Source organism: Myotis brandtii, unplaced genomic scaffold (genome assembly GCF_000412655.1).
Source record: "Myotis brandtii unplaced genomic scaffold, ASM41265v1 scaffold455, whole genome shotgun sequence".
Lineage (NCBI taxonomy): Eukaryota > Metazoa > Chordata > Mammalia > Chiroptera > Vespertilionidae > Myotis > Myotis brandtii.
In genome coordinates, this window is record NW_005367384.1 from 1,861,763 (window position 1) to 1,878,797 (window position 17,035).

General features: G+C 43.4%; 1 protein-coding gene across 5 annotated transcripts in view; it reads right to left on the bottom strand.

Annotated features, from left to right (window-relative positions):
* Window positions 1-17,035, bottom strand: part of DENND2A (DENN/MADD domain containing 2A) — a 136,018-nt gene that overhangs the window by 29,295 nt on the left and 89,688 nt on the right. For 4 of the 5 annotated variants that reach the window (XM_005875010.2, XM_005875011.2, XM_014546730.1 and 1 more), the window contains 7 exons: window positions 16,837-16,964; window positions 14,808-14,929; window positions 8,574-8,774; window positions 7,131-7,224; window positions 6,362-6,412; window positions 5,110-5,297; window positions 1,088-1,197 (listed from right to left, as the gene is read on the bottom strand). In XM_005875010.2, coding sequence (XP_005875072.1) covers window positions 1,088-1,197; window positions 5,110-5,297; window positions 6,362-6,412; window positions 7,131-7,224; window positions 8,574-8,774; window positions 14,808-14,929; window positions 16,837-16,964 — 894 coding nt within the window. The remainder of the gene's footprint in view (window positions 1-1,087; window positions 1,198-5,109; window positions 5,298-6,361; window positions 6,413-7,130; window positions 7,225-8,573; window positions 8,775-14,807; window positions 14,930-16,836; window positions 16,965-17,035) is intronic. The other variant, XM_005875013.2, reaches the window with a different exon arrangement.

Here is a 17,035-nt window from a genome sequence, read left to right on the forward strand (position 1 = left end):
CCAGTAGGGGGCCTGCAAGAGGCAGCCAATCAATGATTCTCTCTCATCATTGATGTTTCTATCTCTCTCACCCTCTTCCTTCCTCTCTGAAATCAATAAAAATATATATATTTTTTAAAAAGAATAATGCGAGAACTAGAGATGGGGTCATAGATGGCAGACCCCGTAAGTCAGGCCTACCATTAAGCGATCTTTTTGGACCTGGACTGAGGTTTCCCTCACCAGTGTTATTAAAACTTTCCTGATGATAAGAATAACCTTGCTAAGTATGCAGGTTCCCAGGCTGCTCACTCGTTCTGCGTATTTGTTTACTTCATGAGCCTTTGTGAAGGGCAATAAGGTCATTCTTAGTCTCGGGCAGTGGTTCTCAACCTTGGCTGCACATTAGAATCACCTGGGAATCTTTTTAAAATCCTGATTTCTGGGCCTCATCCTTCGGAAATTCTGTTTCTTTATTACTAATGTTGTGGCCCCACCCCATAACAAAGAAACAGAATTTCCGGAGGATAAGGCCCAGAAATCAGGCTTTTAAAAAGATTCCCAGGTGATTCTAATGTGCAGCCAAGGTTGAGAACCACTGCCCGAGACTAAGAATGACCTTATTGCCCTTCACAAAGGCTCATGAAGTAAACAAATACGCAGAACGAGTGAGCAGCCTGGGAACCTGCATACTTAGCAAGGTTATTCTTATCATCAGGAAAGTTTTAATAACACTGGTGAGGGAAACCTCAGTCCAGGTCCAAAAAGATCGCTTAATGGTAGGCCTGACTTACGGGGTCTGCCATCTATGACCCCATCTCTAGTTCTCGCATTATTCTTTTTAAAAAATATATATATTTTTATTGATTTCAGAGAGGAAGGAAGAGGGTGAGAGAGATAGAAACATCAATGATGAGAGAGAATCATTGATTGGCTGCCTCTTGCAGGCCCCCTACTGGGGATTGAGTTGGCAACCGGGGCACGTGCCCTTGGCTGGAATTGAACTCAGGACCCTTTGGTCCACAGACCAACACTCTATCCACTGAGCCAAACTGGCTAGGGCTCGCCTTAGTCTTTGAGGGTGGGGAGGGGAGATGCCAGCACCTACCTAGTAAACTGCTGGACAGGAGTCCAATCCTTGGCATCAGGAAAACAGAACTGGGGGATGGCCTTCAGCTGGTCCTCAGCCTCTCTCATGAACTTGAAAGACCTTTCCAGCTGCAGGGAAAAGGGTGAGAGAAGGTTGGAGAATAAACCATAGCATGGGAGAATGAGGCAGACCACATCTCCAACCTTCCCACAGTCATGACCGCCACCTTCGAACCCCCTTCCTTGGAAGGGTTTCCAGCTCATTCTGCTGAGGCCATTTCCCCCAGGCCAGTTTGAACTATGGTCTTATGGGGGAGTCAGGAGGAAAAACAGTGTGCTTTAGAGAAGTGTCTTCTATGCCTACCATTCTGGAATATAACTATTTTAATCAATAAGGAAAATCTGTCATAGCAATCCCTTCCAAATAGGAGACTCATGAGTATGCAAGGCTGAGCCTCAAATCAAGACTTCAAACCTCTGGGCCCAAACAAAGTTGCCTGTCCTGCAAAGAAGTGTACAACACTTCTCAGTGAATACATCCAGTCACATTATATCATACAGTGAATTCAACTCACGTCAGAGTCCTTGAATGTCAGAGCCAGAAGGAAAATAGACATCATCCAGCCTCACAGTCTTCTTTTAGAGATAAGAAATTAAGCCCTGAGATGTTGTCATCTGTTCATGATCACACAACTGAGCTAGGAATAAACCTGATCTTGCCCCGGCTGGTACAGCTTAGTTGGTTGAGTGGAGTCCAATGCACCAAAAGGTCGCTGGTTCGATTCTGGGTCAGGACACATGCCCAGGTTGCAGACTCTGTTCTCAGCAGGGGGCATGCAGGAGGCAGCCAACTGATGTTTCTCTCTCCCCCTCTCCTTTCCTCTCTCTCTAAAATCAATAAAAACATCTTTAAAAAATGATCTTAGTCTCTAGTTTGTCTTTCTCTCTCCAATTTATCTGACACCATAGACTAGGTGAGCATCATCTTATTTAAAAACAGAACAAATGAATAAAGTCTGACTTAGAGATTATATTTAAAGCCACGAGTTTGCTTATTTTGTTTATGAACAGGAATCTGCGCTTCTAATTCTTTAAATGTTTAATTATTTATTTATTTTTTTGGTTAATCCTCACCCAAGGATATTTTTTTCCATTGATTTCCAGAGAAAGTGGAAGTGGGGGAGGGAGGGAGGGAGAGTAGGGAACATCAATGTGAGACACATGGATTGGTTGCCCCCCAAATGTGCCTGGACTGGGGCCAGGGTTTGAACCTGTAATCCAGGTACATGCCCTTTACTGGGAATTGAACCCTCAACCCTCTGTTGCTCAGGCCAATGCCCTAATCACTGAGCCACGCCAGCTAGGGCCACATAAGCACATTTACAGGGAGTAGCACAAACAGATCCCTCTCACAAATACAGCCAGTATCACAGATGGCTGGAAAATATCCCAGTCTCTGTAAATTGTCATAGAGAACTGCATGACAGCAAACATCTTATGGAACATGACAATGATTCCTAGCATGCAAATATGAAGTATAAACCTTGAGTACGGTGACTATAGGAGTGGGACATAAAACTCAGGAAAATGAGTTAGAAAAGAGAAGGAGAAAGAAAGAGGAAGCAGTTCTTCTGATAGAGTGAGCGGAGTGAAGGAAGTAGATATAAAGTAGCGTGGCATGCAAAATACATGTATGGAATGGTCATGATAACATAAAAAATACATTTAAAGAAACACTGGCCACAAGACATATTTCCAGCAGGAGGAGGTTGTTAACTAGATTAGGGTGCTCACATAATGGAGCATTATCTAATTTTAAAAATGATGATTTAGAATTTGCAATCCAGGCATGTGCCCTTGACCGGAATCGAACCCGGATCCTTCAGTCCACAGGCCATTGCTCTATCCACTGAGCCAATACATATTCAATTTGTATTGAATATGTTTATAAATAATCAGTGGTTTACAAAACATGATTAAAAAATGATACATGTACAGGATGGGACAAAGACTATTCAGTTGTGTGTACATGAAACAGTTTATTCTTATATTACTCTTTAGTAATTTACTGTATTATTTTCTATATGAATAACTATAAACCTACTTTTGCCCCATGCTGTTTTGCCAGAAAATCATAATATGAAAAAAGACTAGAAGAAAACACAACAAATGCTGTGTTGATCTCTATGGAATGAGATTATAGGTGACTTTTTCTTTTCTGTTTAAAATACGTTTTTATTGATTTTAGAGAGAGAGGAAGGGAAAGGGAAGAGAGAGAAATAAATATGGATGTGAGAGGGAAACATCGCTCGGCTGCCTCCTGCATAACCCCTACTGGGGATCGAGCCCGAAACCTGGGCATGTGCCCCAACCAGGAATGGAACCGGTGACATTTTGGTGCATGGGTTGACACCCAACCAACTGAGCCACATTGGCCAGGGCCACTTGTTTCTTTACACATTTGCTGATTAATCTCTTAACAGTGACTATGCAATTTTCCAGGCAAAAAAGTTTCAATGTGGATGTCTAGCAGTCTGGAGATTCCAGGTTGGAAACTAGCATTCAATAGTGACGGTGATTAATTCATTAACTAATTCATGAACTAATGCCTTTATTCCTGGAACACTGATTAAGTACTGCCATATACAACATTGTGTTTGGCCCCAAGGAGTAAACAGGATGACAGGACAGTCCTTCCTCCCTTGGCGCTCACTATGTGTGGTTCTCAATGGCACTGTGAGTCAGTGATAACCAGCAGCCTCTCTTAGCCAGGGGACATCGTCCCCAATCTAGGCATGTCCATAGCATGGGAGTTTTCATGGGATTGTCCCTAGAAGTCAGCAGGATGAAGGTGACTCTGTGCCAATTTGGCTCACTTCATTTATGTAGAGTTTCCATCCTAAACTCCAAGAACAGGGCTTTATTGCAGTGCTGAACCACTGCGGTGGGACAGAAGGAAGGCTGACCCAGGAAAGGAAGGGAGGGGCAGCTGGAACCTAGGCCTCACTTGGGTGGTGATGGTAAAGGAAGGCCCTCAGGGGGCCAGGACACAGGCTCCTCTCCACCTGAACACCCTCAGCCTTGGGCCTGCATGAACCCTACAGGGAGAGTGTCACATGCTACCTCCTGAATCTTTTGTATGCTTACCTTTTTAAAAAATATATATTTTTATTGATTCCAGAAAGGAAGGGAGGGAGAGAAAGAGATAGAAACATCAATGATGAGAGAGAATCATTGATTGGCTGACTTTGGCACACCCCACACTGGGGATCGAGCCCACAACCCAGACATGTACCCTGATTCATAGATCGATGCTCAACCACTGAGCCATGCTGGCTGGGCTGTATGCTTATCTTGTGCTCTCCTGTCAGTGTGAACAGAAAACACATTTTGCTCATCTTTGAAACCGCTGGGGCTAAATGCAATAGGGTTTCAGTAAATTCTGGCTGGATTGAACTAGAATGTGATGGAAACTCTTTAATACTGCTGTCAAAGCCTAAGAATAATTTACATAGTATTGGCCACGCCATTTGAGGCTTTATTCAGGGCCATTTCATTTTAGGTGTCATGATTTAATACATGGGTAGAGCCCAATACTCATAGCCATGAACCCTGTTAGAACAGAATAGGATTCCTGTATGTATGCACATACAGAGGTGCACGGTACATATACAGATGTTTATTAGCATGGCAACAAATGTGACACTCCTTAGGGAGAACTGTGTGGCGGGATGGGAAAGAGGCTTCTAGAATATGTTGGAAAATGTGGTTGGATAAGGAGACGGGGGAGGGGGGAAGGATGGTACGGTTGGCACAGAGACCACAGGAATTCAGGATGTATTTTTGATCACACGCTGAGTTCTTGGATCTCACCTCCTGTGAGCTCCCAAATTCTCCAGCAGAAGTTTCTTCATGACATCCCTAATTTGGACCCAGTGTTGAGAATCTGGACACTACGTGATCCTTAGACTCCCACACCTCCCTGAATCCATGAGTTCTGCAGTTGCCTGGCAGGCCACAGAGGCCGGGCCCACCCAGTACCTTCAGAGGGAACTGCTGGGTGAGTTCTGGCACGTAGGAGGCCCCTGCCTGCTTCTTGTGCAATGACACGACTACAAAGTACTCGAAGAGCTGCCTCTCCTGGTACTCGATAAGCTCTCGGTCAAGTGATGAGTATCTTGGAGCCTGCTTCAGGCGGGACTTCACATTGACCAGGCGTCGGCTATGAGCTGGGGGGGGGGGGGGGGGGGGGGAGAGGGAGAGAGAGAGAGAGATAGAGAGTCTGAAAATGACCCATTTTCCAATGTGCAATTGCACAGAGCTGCAACAGGTTATGTAATTCCCAGCTCAAAGTACTTTTCTAATTCCAAAAGTGTTCCCACATTTAAAAAATTAGTAGAAATTCTTTCTTTGGAATCTTTGCCAAAATTCTGGGAGGAGAACACTCTCTAGGCCGCCAGGCTAATTGGTAATTGGGGTGCAGGAACTTGGAATGTTGGGCTTCTGCTCCACCATGGATTTGCTGTCTGACTTGGGGCTGGGCCAGGAGCAATCCTTGCATTCCTCTGTCAGATGGGGTGGAGACACTGACTCCTCCTCTCCCTCATTTCCCTCATCTTTCCAATTGTGGGATGTGACAAAACCCAAACCATAGAGCTTTTGGAGCTGGGAGCTTTGTAAACATCCCCTGTGACTCAACCAAGAGAGACCTGACTAACCCAAGAACTCCCATCTGCCTTCACCATTCTGTGCAATGGAAACGAGCCTGCTTTATTCTAGGTGGGCTGTGTAGCAGCAGAATGTTAGAGGTGAATGAGGCAGGGCCACTGGGTGGACGGATCTCCATCGCCTTACAACATAGCCCTGGGCTACAGCTTTCTTTGACTTCCACCTGGGGTCTGAGAAATTGCCGAAAACTCACCAAAGCCTGACCTAAATCACCACATTTTGATCCACAGGGACTAATTATTTCAATGATTTCATATGACAGATGAGGAGCTAGAGGCCCTGAGATCTTATGTGAGTTCCTCCAGATCATACAGACATTTGAACAATAGGGCCAAAGCCCTAGGTGTCCGGAGACTTAGGCCAGAGGTGGTGTACTTCACTCAGGTGTGAAGCACACCTATGACATAACGGAAAGGCATGGGAACAGTGGGGCCCTGCAGGTGTAGCCACCCTGCATCTCTGGAGTGGAACAGGCCCATCCTAGTCATGCTGAGGACTGACCGCCCCCCCAAGCATCCTGTGCCCCTCCACACCCCCGTCCCGGCATGGCTACAGCTCTTCTCACCTTTCAGCTTCTCCTCGGTGTCACTGTCAGACTCACTGTTCTCATCTGTCACTAGATCGAAAAAAAAGGAAGAAAGTTGCAAATGTGAGTTTTTCTGATGTAGGAAACTTTTTAAAAAATATATTTTTATTGATTTCAGAAAGGAAGGGAGAGGAAGAGAGAGATAGAAACATCAATGATGAGAATCATTGATCGGCTGCCTCCTGCACACCCCCTACTGGGGGTTGAGTCTGCAACCCAGGCATGTGCCCTTGACCGGAACTGAACCCAGGATCCTTCAGTCCGCAGGCCGAAACTCTATCCACTGAGCCAAACCAGCTAGGGCTGTAGGAAACTTTTTATATGTGATAGCACAAAGCCAAGATTTCTAGTTTAGAAGGACTGTTTTCCTTTTGTCTATTTAAATGTAATGGACAAATTATGTCTTTGTCCAACAAAATGTATTTCCAAATTAATTCGGCCCTGGATTAGATGGTACCTATATCAAATTATACAGCAAAAGATACTGGCCCCTTTTATGCATGCTAAGCAAGTAGGACTGCTCCCATAGTGAGGTTGGAGCATGCTGCCCTGGGCTCACTGGATGGAAGGACAGGGAGAGAGGACCAGAGGACATGCCACCAAGCTGAGCTCCTGGCTGTTGGACCGTCCTGGGGACTAGGAAGACATCCACAAAGCACCAGCTTGTTCTCTTGGTGGCCAGCCCAAAGCAACAGGAATCCACTTCTAGGAAGAATCTGTTTTCAGATCCTCTGGGGGATGCTCCTACCTTTTCCTGAGTTGCTCTCTGTTGACTGGGACAGCCTCTTCACTCGTTTCTTTCCTCTTCGGGCCTCATAAATGGCATTGATTCGCAACACCAGCTGCCAGACACCAAGAGAAGAAACACCAGTGTTGGCAGCCTACTCCCCATGTGCAGCTGGGATCCCTTCACTGCCCATTCTCTTCCAGAATGATGGAGGGCCAGGGAAAGGGGCAGGGAGGAGACATGTCCCACTGGCCCACTGGCGTCTTTTCTGCCAGACAGGAACGTGGCTGTCAGGAACACTAAAGGAGGCTGCCATCCTCACTGATGTATGAGCGGTGTTGTCTAAATATGCTAACACCTCCAGCTGAGACACCAGGGAGGATGATTTCATCGGTTAACGGTGTGATGGCTGCTCCCCTTTCAATATTCCAATATCACTGTGGTTTGGGAAAAAGCTTTTGCCCCCAAAACAAAACAAGAAAAGGAAGAGAAAGCATAAAAAAGCTCCCAGAAGGGCCCCTTTCGTGGGAACCATGCCAAAGAATGTCTGAATGGGAAGGGCCCAGGGATTACGGGTGCTGAGCCCTCACCTCAGCACCGAGTGATGCCATGCTATGGCTCAAGTTTTTATAAGATTTTGTGTAACGTGATGGTAAAACATGCTGATTTTTCTCTGGTTTGATTAGGCCTGTCAAAAGGCTATTTGACCCAGTGCCTGTGTGCTGTTTAAACGGTGGCAATTCACTTTAATTTCAGGCAGTAAAGTAAGAGGAAATAAACTGGTGCAAATTAAACATGTGGATGAAAAAGGGGTCGCATACTAAACTGGAAAAGCTCAGGGGAGGCCTGCATGGAGGCCTTACAAACTCAGAGACTGAAAGTAACCACATCGGAGAGTCTGAACATAAAAATTCCTAACTAAAAGCAAGTCATGGCAACAGTCATGTCCTAGGCTTACAGGCCTTGAGAAAGGTCAGCCTTTACCTTAAGTAAGCCTGTCTATAGTCTTTTTGCATCTAAGATAACATACCCTTGGAATGTCACAGTAAATCCTCCTTTCTTGGATCCCTCAGGGCATAACCACAGGCCAGAGCACCAGACCACCAGTGCTGTCTCTGCAGTGGGTGCTGACACTGGCACAGGGCATGGAGGAAGGAGCTCTACTGCTTGAGGTCATGAAAGAGGAAGATGTGGCCTTTTGAGGCTGGGCATTGGAACACTGTCTGAATCAGAAGAGTAGTTACAGCTGGGAGGAGGATGGTGCTGTGAAAGGCTACAGGGCCACAAGAATTATTATGACAAAGGCCCAGACATCCCATCCTGCCGGCTTCCCGGTGTCCCCCTGGCCTGTGACAAAGCAGGCAGAAGAGGGCCCAGGATTGTCCTCTGCTCAGACTCCTCTGCAGCCTTCCTTTGCAGGAGGTGGGGTGCGTATCTGAAGACGAAGTTTGCTGCAAGCCTTACCTTGGGTATCTTTCTCTTCTTCCTGCCATTTGGCAGGTCTCCAAGGTTAAAGAAAATGTCGTCGGGGCTGCTGGGAGTGGAGGGGGGGCTGATTCTGGAAGGGGACCCCATTCCATCCCGACTCAGCTTCCTAGTGTCCAGAAGTTTGAAGTTCCTCCTGTCTGAATTTTGCCGGAAAAAAGCAGGTTTGGACAATAACTGCTGTGAGGGGAAAGAAGGATAAATAAATACTAAAGGGATGAACTGGGCGATCACTGGTGATGCCAGAGACCATGAGATTGAGAAGGGGAACTGGTCTAGGTTCCCAGGTCCGTTGAACTTGTCTATTAACACTTATCATCCAATTATGGAAAATTGGTATAATAAATAACACAGGTCTAATGCTCTTTTTTAGACAGGTGGGAGCTAACTTGGTTTAATCACTACTTAACAGATGAGGGTTTCTGACAACCCAAGGCACACAGTATACACGGTATACAGGGTATACACAGTATACACACAGTACAACACTTAAGCCTAGCTTTGACCTTGCCGCTGACAAGCTGATTGCCTCCTAGATAAGGAATTTCACGTCTCTGGGCCTCATTGTCTTATTTCTAAAAACGAGTTGCTTTAAGGTTAAAAGCCAACCAAAAAAATTAGGTAACTCACAGAGCTCATTTTTCTAATGCACACTACAAATAAATGAGAAGATTAACAATTCAAAAGAAAAATAGGCAAAAGAATGGGAAGTTTATAGAAAAGAAAATACAATGGTTCTTAGATATATGAAAAGGTTCTTAGTGTCACTCATAAGAGAAAAGAAAATTAAAATGCCATTGTGGAATTATTTTTCACTCAAGGATTAGCAAAGATAAAAACTTTATTAATTCTCTTGGGGTGACTGGAAATTGTTACAACTCTATGGAGGGCAATGTAGCAGTATCAACAAATTCACAAATTGACATACCCTTCACCCAGCAATTCCAATACAAGTGTGAATTCAGTCGTATAGACTGCTTCAGCAAATTTGCCCTACTGATATGCTCATACTTGTACAAAGTTATACTGTACAAGGAAAGTTATACTGTGCAAAGTCTATTGTATAATGTGCTATGATGTGTAAACATAAAATACTGGAAACAACCTAAATGTCTATCAATGGAGGCTGGTCAAATAAATTATTGTAGATCTATACAGTGTAATACAATGCAGGTGTAAAAAATCGTAATGTACTGATATGGAAGGTTATCTCTGGTATAAATTGTTAAGCATAAAAAGCACAGTGCAAAGTGTAGACTAGTCAGTATAGTGTGCTGGGCTTTGTATGTGTGTTTTACAGAGCTATTCTGCTGGTATATGCACAGTTCTACAAAGAATCACAGCAATTCAGTGGTTTCTCTCGGGGAGAGAAAGAGGGTCCGGGAAGAGGAGGACTTTCATACCCCTTAAATTCTGAACCACATGAATGTATTAACTATTCACTAAATAAGAAATACTAATAAAATAACTACTTTGACTACATGTTCTCTAAAGGTACTTCCAAGACTCACATTTTATGAGACTATAAATACAGTTGCAAAGTCTCTTTTTTAAAATAATAAATTAGATAAGACACCTAGCAAAGGGCCTAATAAACAACAGGCACTCAGTATAAGTTATTTCTTTTTCTTTCTCTATGACACTGACTTTTTTCATACTTTAATATGCAAACTGCATTTTTATTTAGTATATAGTTTATATTCTTTTGGAATCCCAGTGTTTTTCTTATTAATTTGAATGAGCTCTCTATATAGATCAGATATTAACTATTTGTCAATTTTGCTGCAAGTGCACTTTTATTTATATGTTGGATATGTGGAATCTCTCGCATAACATTTTTATATATGAAAATGTTTATCCTTTCCTTTGTGAGAGATTTAATCTTTACCTACAACAAGCATGTCAAACTCAAAGGTTAACACAGGCCAAGTAAACAAGGTTTAAGTTTATGTGGGCCGCAAAAAAACAAAAGCTTCAATTTTCGTAGAAACATAGGTTTATTTCGATAGAGACATGCTGAAATAATGAGTAACCGTTAACATAAAATAATAGAAATTTTAATAAAAATTAATATTTTTTCTTGAACATTAACTTACCAGACATTGAATAACTGCACAAATAAGCATAACGCAAATAAACCTATTTCTCTTGCCCTAGCTGGTTTGGCTCAGTGGATAGAACATCAACCTGAGGTTTGAAGGGTCCCGGGTTCAATTCTGGCCAAGGGCACATGCCCGGGTTGCTGGCTTGATCCCCAGTAGGGGCGTGCAGGAGGTAGCCAATCAATGATTCCCTCTCATCATTGATGCTTCTATCTCTCCCTCTCCCTTCCTCTCTGAAATCAATAAAAGTATATTTTAAAAAACACACAAAAAACCAAACAAACCTATTTTTCTTGTTCTCCGAAAGCAAAATATTTCCGGCAATCGGCTGCTAAAATATTCGCTGCTAGTATTAGTGGAGAGAAATGGTGCGCCTGTGCATAAGGCACATAAGGGAAATGAATGCAACACGATTATAGTAATTAGTCATTAGCGAACGTTGTAGTCGTTATTAATAATTATGTATAATAGAATATTGTAAAAATTAAGTTATGAAATTTTTATTAAAACATTTCTTACATACTGTTACATTGGCTGGGCCGCATGCTGCCCGCGGGCCTCGAGTTTGACATGCTTGACCTAGAAAATCTATTATCTTTTTATAGATTTAATAAATAATTCCATTTTTTTCTATATGTTCTTAATTTATTTTGAACTTAATGTCAGTAATGAATTTTATTGTATGTTAGTTTAAATTGATTCTTCCCCATCTAACTTATCCCTATTTCATTAATGAATGAGCCTTTCTCTTAATATCATTTTATAAGCCCACATTTATCATATCTTGAACTCCACAGAATAGGCTTATTTTATTCCATTCATTTCTCCACTCTTGTTTCGTTTCAAATAGTGTGTAACAATAACTTCAGGACCTTTTCTTTTTAAAGGCCGCCAGGAAGAAAGGTTCCTAGCCTTTCTAAGTGGCCTGCTGCAATGTTTTATCACGGGCCTACAGGGAGCATCAATTGCTGAGTACTGCAAGTTCTGAGTACAGCAAGAGGCCACCGGGTTTGCTCACTATGGGCATCTTAATAATGATGCAGCACAAGAACAAGAAATAATAATGAGCCTTTTAAAAAAAAAAATCCTCACTTGAGGATATGTTTTCATTGGTTTTAGAGAGAAGAAGGAAGAGGGAGAGACAGAAACATCGATGTGAGAGAGAAACATCAATTGGTTGCCTCATGTATGCACTTTAAATGAGGATCGAACACGCAACCTGGGTATGTGCCCTGCCTGGGTATCGAACCTGCGACCTTTCAGTGTACAGGATGATGCTCAATCAACTGAGCTACATTGGCCAGGGCAATAGTGAGCCTTCTTAAAGACCAAATTGCATCAGCAATGAAATCCAAGGAAATGGCCCCAATTCTTTCACTGCATTAGAATCTTATATCAAATTGTTGGCAAAAAGCAGGTATCTGTTTTCATTAGAAATTTAGATTGTGGAGTGTTTGTTCAGAGAACATCTGACCTATGAAAAGGTCTGAGAGGAAAACAAAGAGAAAGGAATCAAAACTCGTCACAATTTTCTAAAGGGTGTAAAAGACCTGGTGGAGGCTGCGTGTGGTCACACTGCTGGAGGGAGGGGCCTTGGAGTGCCCCAAGCACTCCCCCAAAGCCCCAGATGTCCAGGGAGCTTTCATGAGGGAGTGGAATTTCAGTAGCTGTTTAGCTGATAAAAAGAGGACTTGATGGGCTGTCCAAGCATTATCAAGTATGCAGCACAATCTGAGAATAGACATAGAGGTGAGGAAGAGCAAACAGACCAGTACAATAGTGAAGACATTCAATTGTCTGTGGAAGGCCTTGGAAAGTGAGGGTATAAAGCTTGGACTTTGCAAGGGTCAGCAAGTTTTTTCTTTTCACTCCCCTGAATATAAGCTTATTTTTAAAAGAATATATATTAAAGGCGTTATTCTATGCATTTAGCAAATATAAATAGTACTTATGTTACAGGCACTAGTCTAAATGGCTTACAATGATTAATTTGATTAATCTTCATAAATCCCCGAAGAGGAGTATGCTATTATTATTCCTATTTTACCAATGAAAAACTAACACATGAAGATGAGATCATTTGCCCAAAGTCTCACAGCTAACAAGAGGCCTAGGCAATTCTGAATGGAGGCAGTCAGGCTCTAACACCTTTGATCAGATGCTGCCTTTGATCAGATGCTGCCTCTCAGTAGCTACGACTGAGTGTTGGTGTGGGGGGCCTATGCAGGCAACCAGAGAATGCTAGTTAGTGATACATTTTCCCCTTAGGTGTCAATACATAAAAAATAATTTCTCATAGGAGCCTATATTTCCCTCATTATAAACATCAGTTCCTGCCTTGTTCACTGTGCTGTTGGAGGTGTGGGATGGTGGGTCTCACAGAGCAGGAAAAGAGCACGGCCCTTCTCAGGACCTAGCACTGTGTGTGCAGGCATTAGCGTTGCCTCTGGCTGCACGTCTGCTCCTTTCTAGCGCGTTTGTCCAAATGTCCTTTTCTACTGGGACAGTCTAAATAGGTGAAAACCCTAGTGTAGCGTAATGACATTACATTAAAATGATGAAATATCATTCAGAACCTTTCTGTGACTGGTAGAGGAGGTCGTCACAGAAGAAGGAACTGCTTCAGCAAGTTCTAAGGATCCACATGTCGCCCAGATGTGGCATGAATATTTGAGGAGCTAAATGGAGGGAGTGGAAAAGTCCGCAGCTGTCCCCAGAATGGGGGCACAAACCAGACACCCAGTGTAGGACAGCAGAGAAGGGAGCGTGGACAGAGTTCTGCCGATGACTTGCAATGGCCCCAAACAGCCTACAGGGATCGGTGGCTATCGGACTTGTGCATTAGGAACTGGATTACTTTCTGCAGGAGAGCTGCCTCTGAACTTCCAAGTTCCCATTGACACGAAGCCTACTTGCTGAGCTATTTTGGGGACAGAGGACCCAGGTGTTTTTAGTCCAGCAGGAAGGGGAAGAAAAGAGCTAAGCCTTTCTTTTTTGGCTTTAGGGAGTAGTCACAACAGAGATTGTATATTTACTTTCTAGCCCTTTAGAGAAAAAGTTTGCTAATCCTGGGCCAATTATATCAGGGGGTAGTCAGTAGGCTCTCCTGGGAGGGGAGCTTTTGTATGTAGGAGCATTGTGAAATTAGGTAGTAATGATATCCAGGGATCAATTATGAAGGAAATTTATTTATTAATTATTATTTTCTATGAAGGAAATTTAATGCAATGGTAAGGAGTATGAATTCAGTCCTATAGGCAATATGTTGAAATAATCATGTATGTCAATATAGTTATATTATCTATACATACATAATTCAAAGGTTCAAAAGGATATTTTGTAAAAAATGTCAGTCTTCTACCCTGACTACCAGGTACTCAGACATTCATACATCTCCACAGAGGCACCCACTTACTCATTCTTAAGTATCCTTACAGAGGTCTTCTACATGAAAAAACATATATGAGATTACATATATACGTATACTAGAAGCCCGGTGCACGAAATTTGTGCACTTGGGGGGGGGGGTCCCCTCAGGCTGGCCTGCGCTCTATCGCAGCCCGGGAGCCCTTGGACATCCTTAGCGCTGCCATGAAGGCAGGAGAGGCTCCCGCCACCACCTCTGCACTCACCAGCCATGAGCCCAGCTTCTGGCTGAGTGGCGCTCCCCCTGTGTTGAGTGTCTGCCCCATGGTGGTCAGTGCACATCATAGCAACCGGTTTGTTCTGCCGTTTGGTCAATTTGCATATTAGTCTTTTATTATATAGGATATATATTCTTTCATTTAAAATACCCACAAATGGTGTCTTTCTATAGTTTAGAGTTTGTTTTATGACACTCTTCTTAACGGCTCTATGGCTATCCACTATCTTATTTGCCTAGTTGGGGAGGTTTCTGAAACCAGAAGAAGCTAAAATGATACTTTAGGAAACTTTGTTGAACAGAAGGCTCCAGAATTAGAGGCAGAAAGAGCAGGAAGGCAGCTAATGTAGATCTTGGAGCCTGGAGCTGAGGGTGGCCTGGCATTCCAGTGGAACCCAGAGCTACAGGCTGCTCAAGACATGGTGCTGGGGACCCCTTGCCCCCCAACACTCCCTTGAGGGCTCATACCTTGGTGGATGTGTCAGAGATTGAAGAGGCGGAAGAACCAGGAAAATTCAAGACACATTTCTTTCCCAGGCAGCGACCATGTAAGTCAATGTCCTCATAAGGGTTTTCCTTCGTTGGCAGGTCTGTGGTCAAAGGCAGTGGGTCAGGAACTGGGAACGTTGCGGTTTTCCTTACCGGATCTACCTAGCATCCAGGCCTCTCCATGTGGAGATGTCTGATGTCTTGCTATCTATTTGTTCTTCTCTTGGTAACAGACCCTGATTTGTTCTTCTCTTGGTAACTCCCCATTTCCCGTTCTTAGATGTGTGAGATTAACTCCACTCCCATTTTAGGGCTTTAGCCAATCGGAGTCTCCAGAGTCCCTGTCTCAGTGACCTGTGCCAGGAAGGACCCATACCCCAAGTCTAAGCCAATCACTGCATGGCATTCATGGGCTCTGAAGGTGAACAAGGGACCTACACTGGTCTAGCTGGGGCCAGCCTCGGGATTTTTGCTGGGACTTTCAGGATACAGACTCTCCCTCCAGGGAGCCAATGGCAGCCATCAAGGGAACTTGGGAAACCTGCTGAGAATGGAGCTAACCTGAGAAATAAGAAATGAGGAAGAAGCCAGTTCTGGTCACATGAGCCAACCAACTCTCTTTGTTGTTTCCAGTGGGTTTCTGTTCCTTGTAAGGAGAGCTTCCCTGTCAGGTAGCCTCACTGCTGAGGAAAATCCAGATCTCATTCCTGCTTTGGATTTGGGAAGCCTAATGGCAGGAACCCATCTCCAGCAGCTTGGACACAGCAATTCTGGAGTTCATTACATGCATGTATGTGTGTATATGCCTTCCCTGCCCCTTGTATACGGTCACATGTGGGTTTCTTCCCCTGCCCCCACTCCTATCCCCAAAATGCAGATGCTGGTCTGAGCTCACAGCTCACTGAAACTGTGATCTTCCCTGAAGATAATTTAACTCACTGAATGTATTTATTTAAAATTTTAAAATTAAATTAATTGGGGTGACCTTGGTTAATAAGATTATATAGGTTTCAAGTGTATAATTCTATGATACAGCATCTGTATATTGCATTGTGTGTCCACCACCCAAAGTCAAATCATCTTTTGTCACCATATATTTGACCCCCTTTTCCCTTTACTACATCCCCACCTGCCTTCCCTCTGGGAACCACCATACTGTTGTCTGTGTCTATGAATTTTTGTTTGTCATGTTAGTTCATTTGTTGCTTTCATTTTTAAACCCCACATGAGTGAAGTCATATAGTTCTTGACTTTTTCTGTCTGACTTATTTTGCTTAGCATTATATTCTCAAGATCCATCCATATTGTTGCAAATGATAATATTTCATATTTTCTTATGACTGGGCTAACTCACCAAACTTAAATACATACAAACTCTTGTGAATCTGAACCTGATTTTGGAATCTGAAAGAATTATTCAGAGCGAGGCTAAAGTTTCTTTATAATAGTATACATTCAATTTAGCCTGAATTTTTGATGCCCCATTACTGTCATACTCCTACGGTTTCAGAGAGAGTACGGTGGTCTTTAGTTTTCTTTCATTCAGTAATCCCTACATTACTGAGCATTTGTTATAAGCCAGGTATTTTGCATACCACTTTCTCCAGCCCTCAAACAACCCTGGAAGGTAGCTATCATCATCCTTAGTGTACAGGTGAGAGAACTGAAGCTCAGAGATGTTAAGTCACCAGCTCAATGTCATACAGCTAATAAATAGCAGAGCCAAGATTTGATCAAGGATATTGAGGCTCCAAGTCTCCAGTGCAAACCACGCTGCACCGCACTGCCTCCTTGGATGGTCAACAGAGCCCTTCTTCTCCCCCCAGCCCCATGTTCTCTCACATATTCCATTGTGGTCACTCTCCCACCCACCGACCTGTTCTCTCATTCATTCGAGTACATGTATGAGAGAGAGGAGAGAGAGAGAGAGAGATTAAAGCACCCAGCCCCATTTCTCCCTTTCGCAGAGACACACTCATACCCATATACAGACATTTTGGCCTCTTACCTAGAATGTCTTCATAGACGTTCTCCTCTGATAAAGTGCATGTGAGCCCCAGCTTAGTCTGTGCATACCAGTCGACCCTGCTGTTCTCAGAGGAAGACTGCAGTAAATCTTCAAACTCATAGGACTTTCTAGGTTGTAGCAGATGGGAGGGAAAAAAAAGCAACCCCAAAATCTTGAATTAAATTAGGCTGGTTCAGAG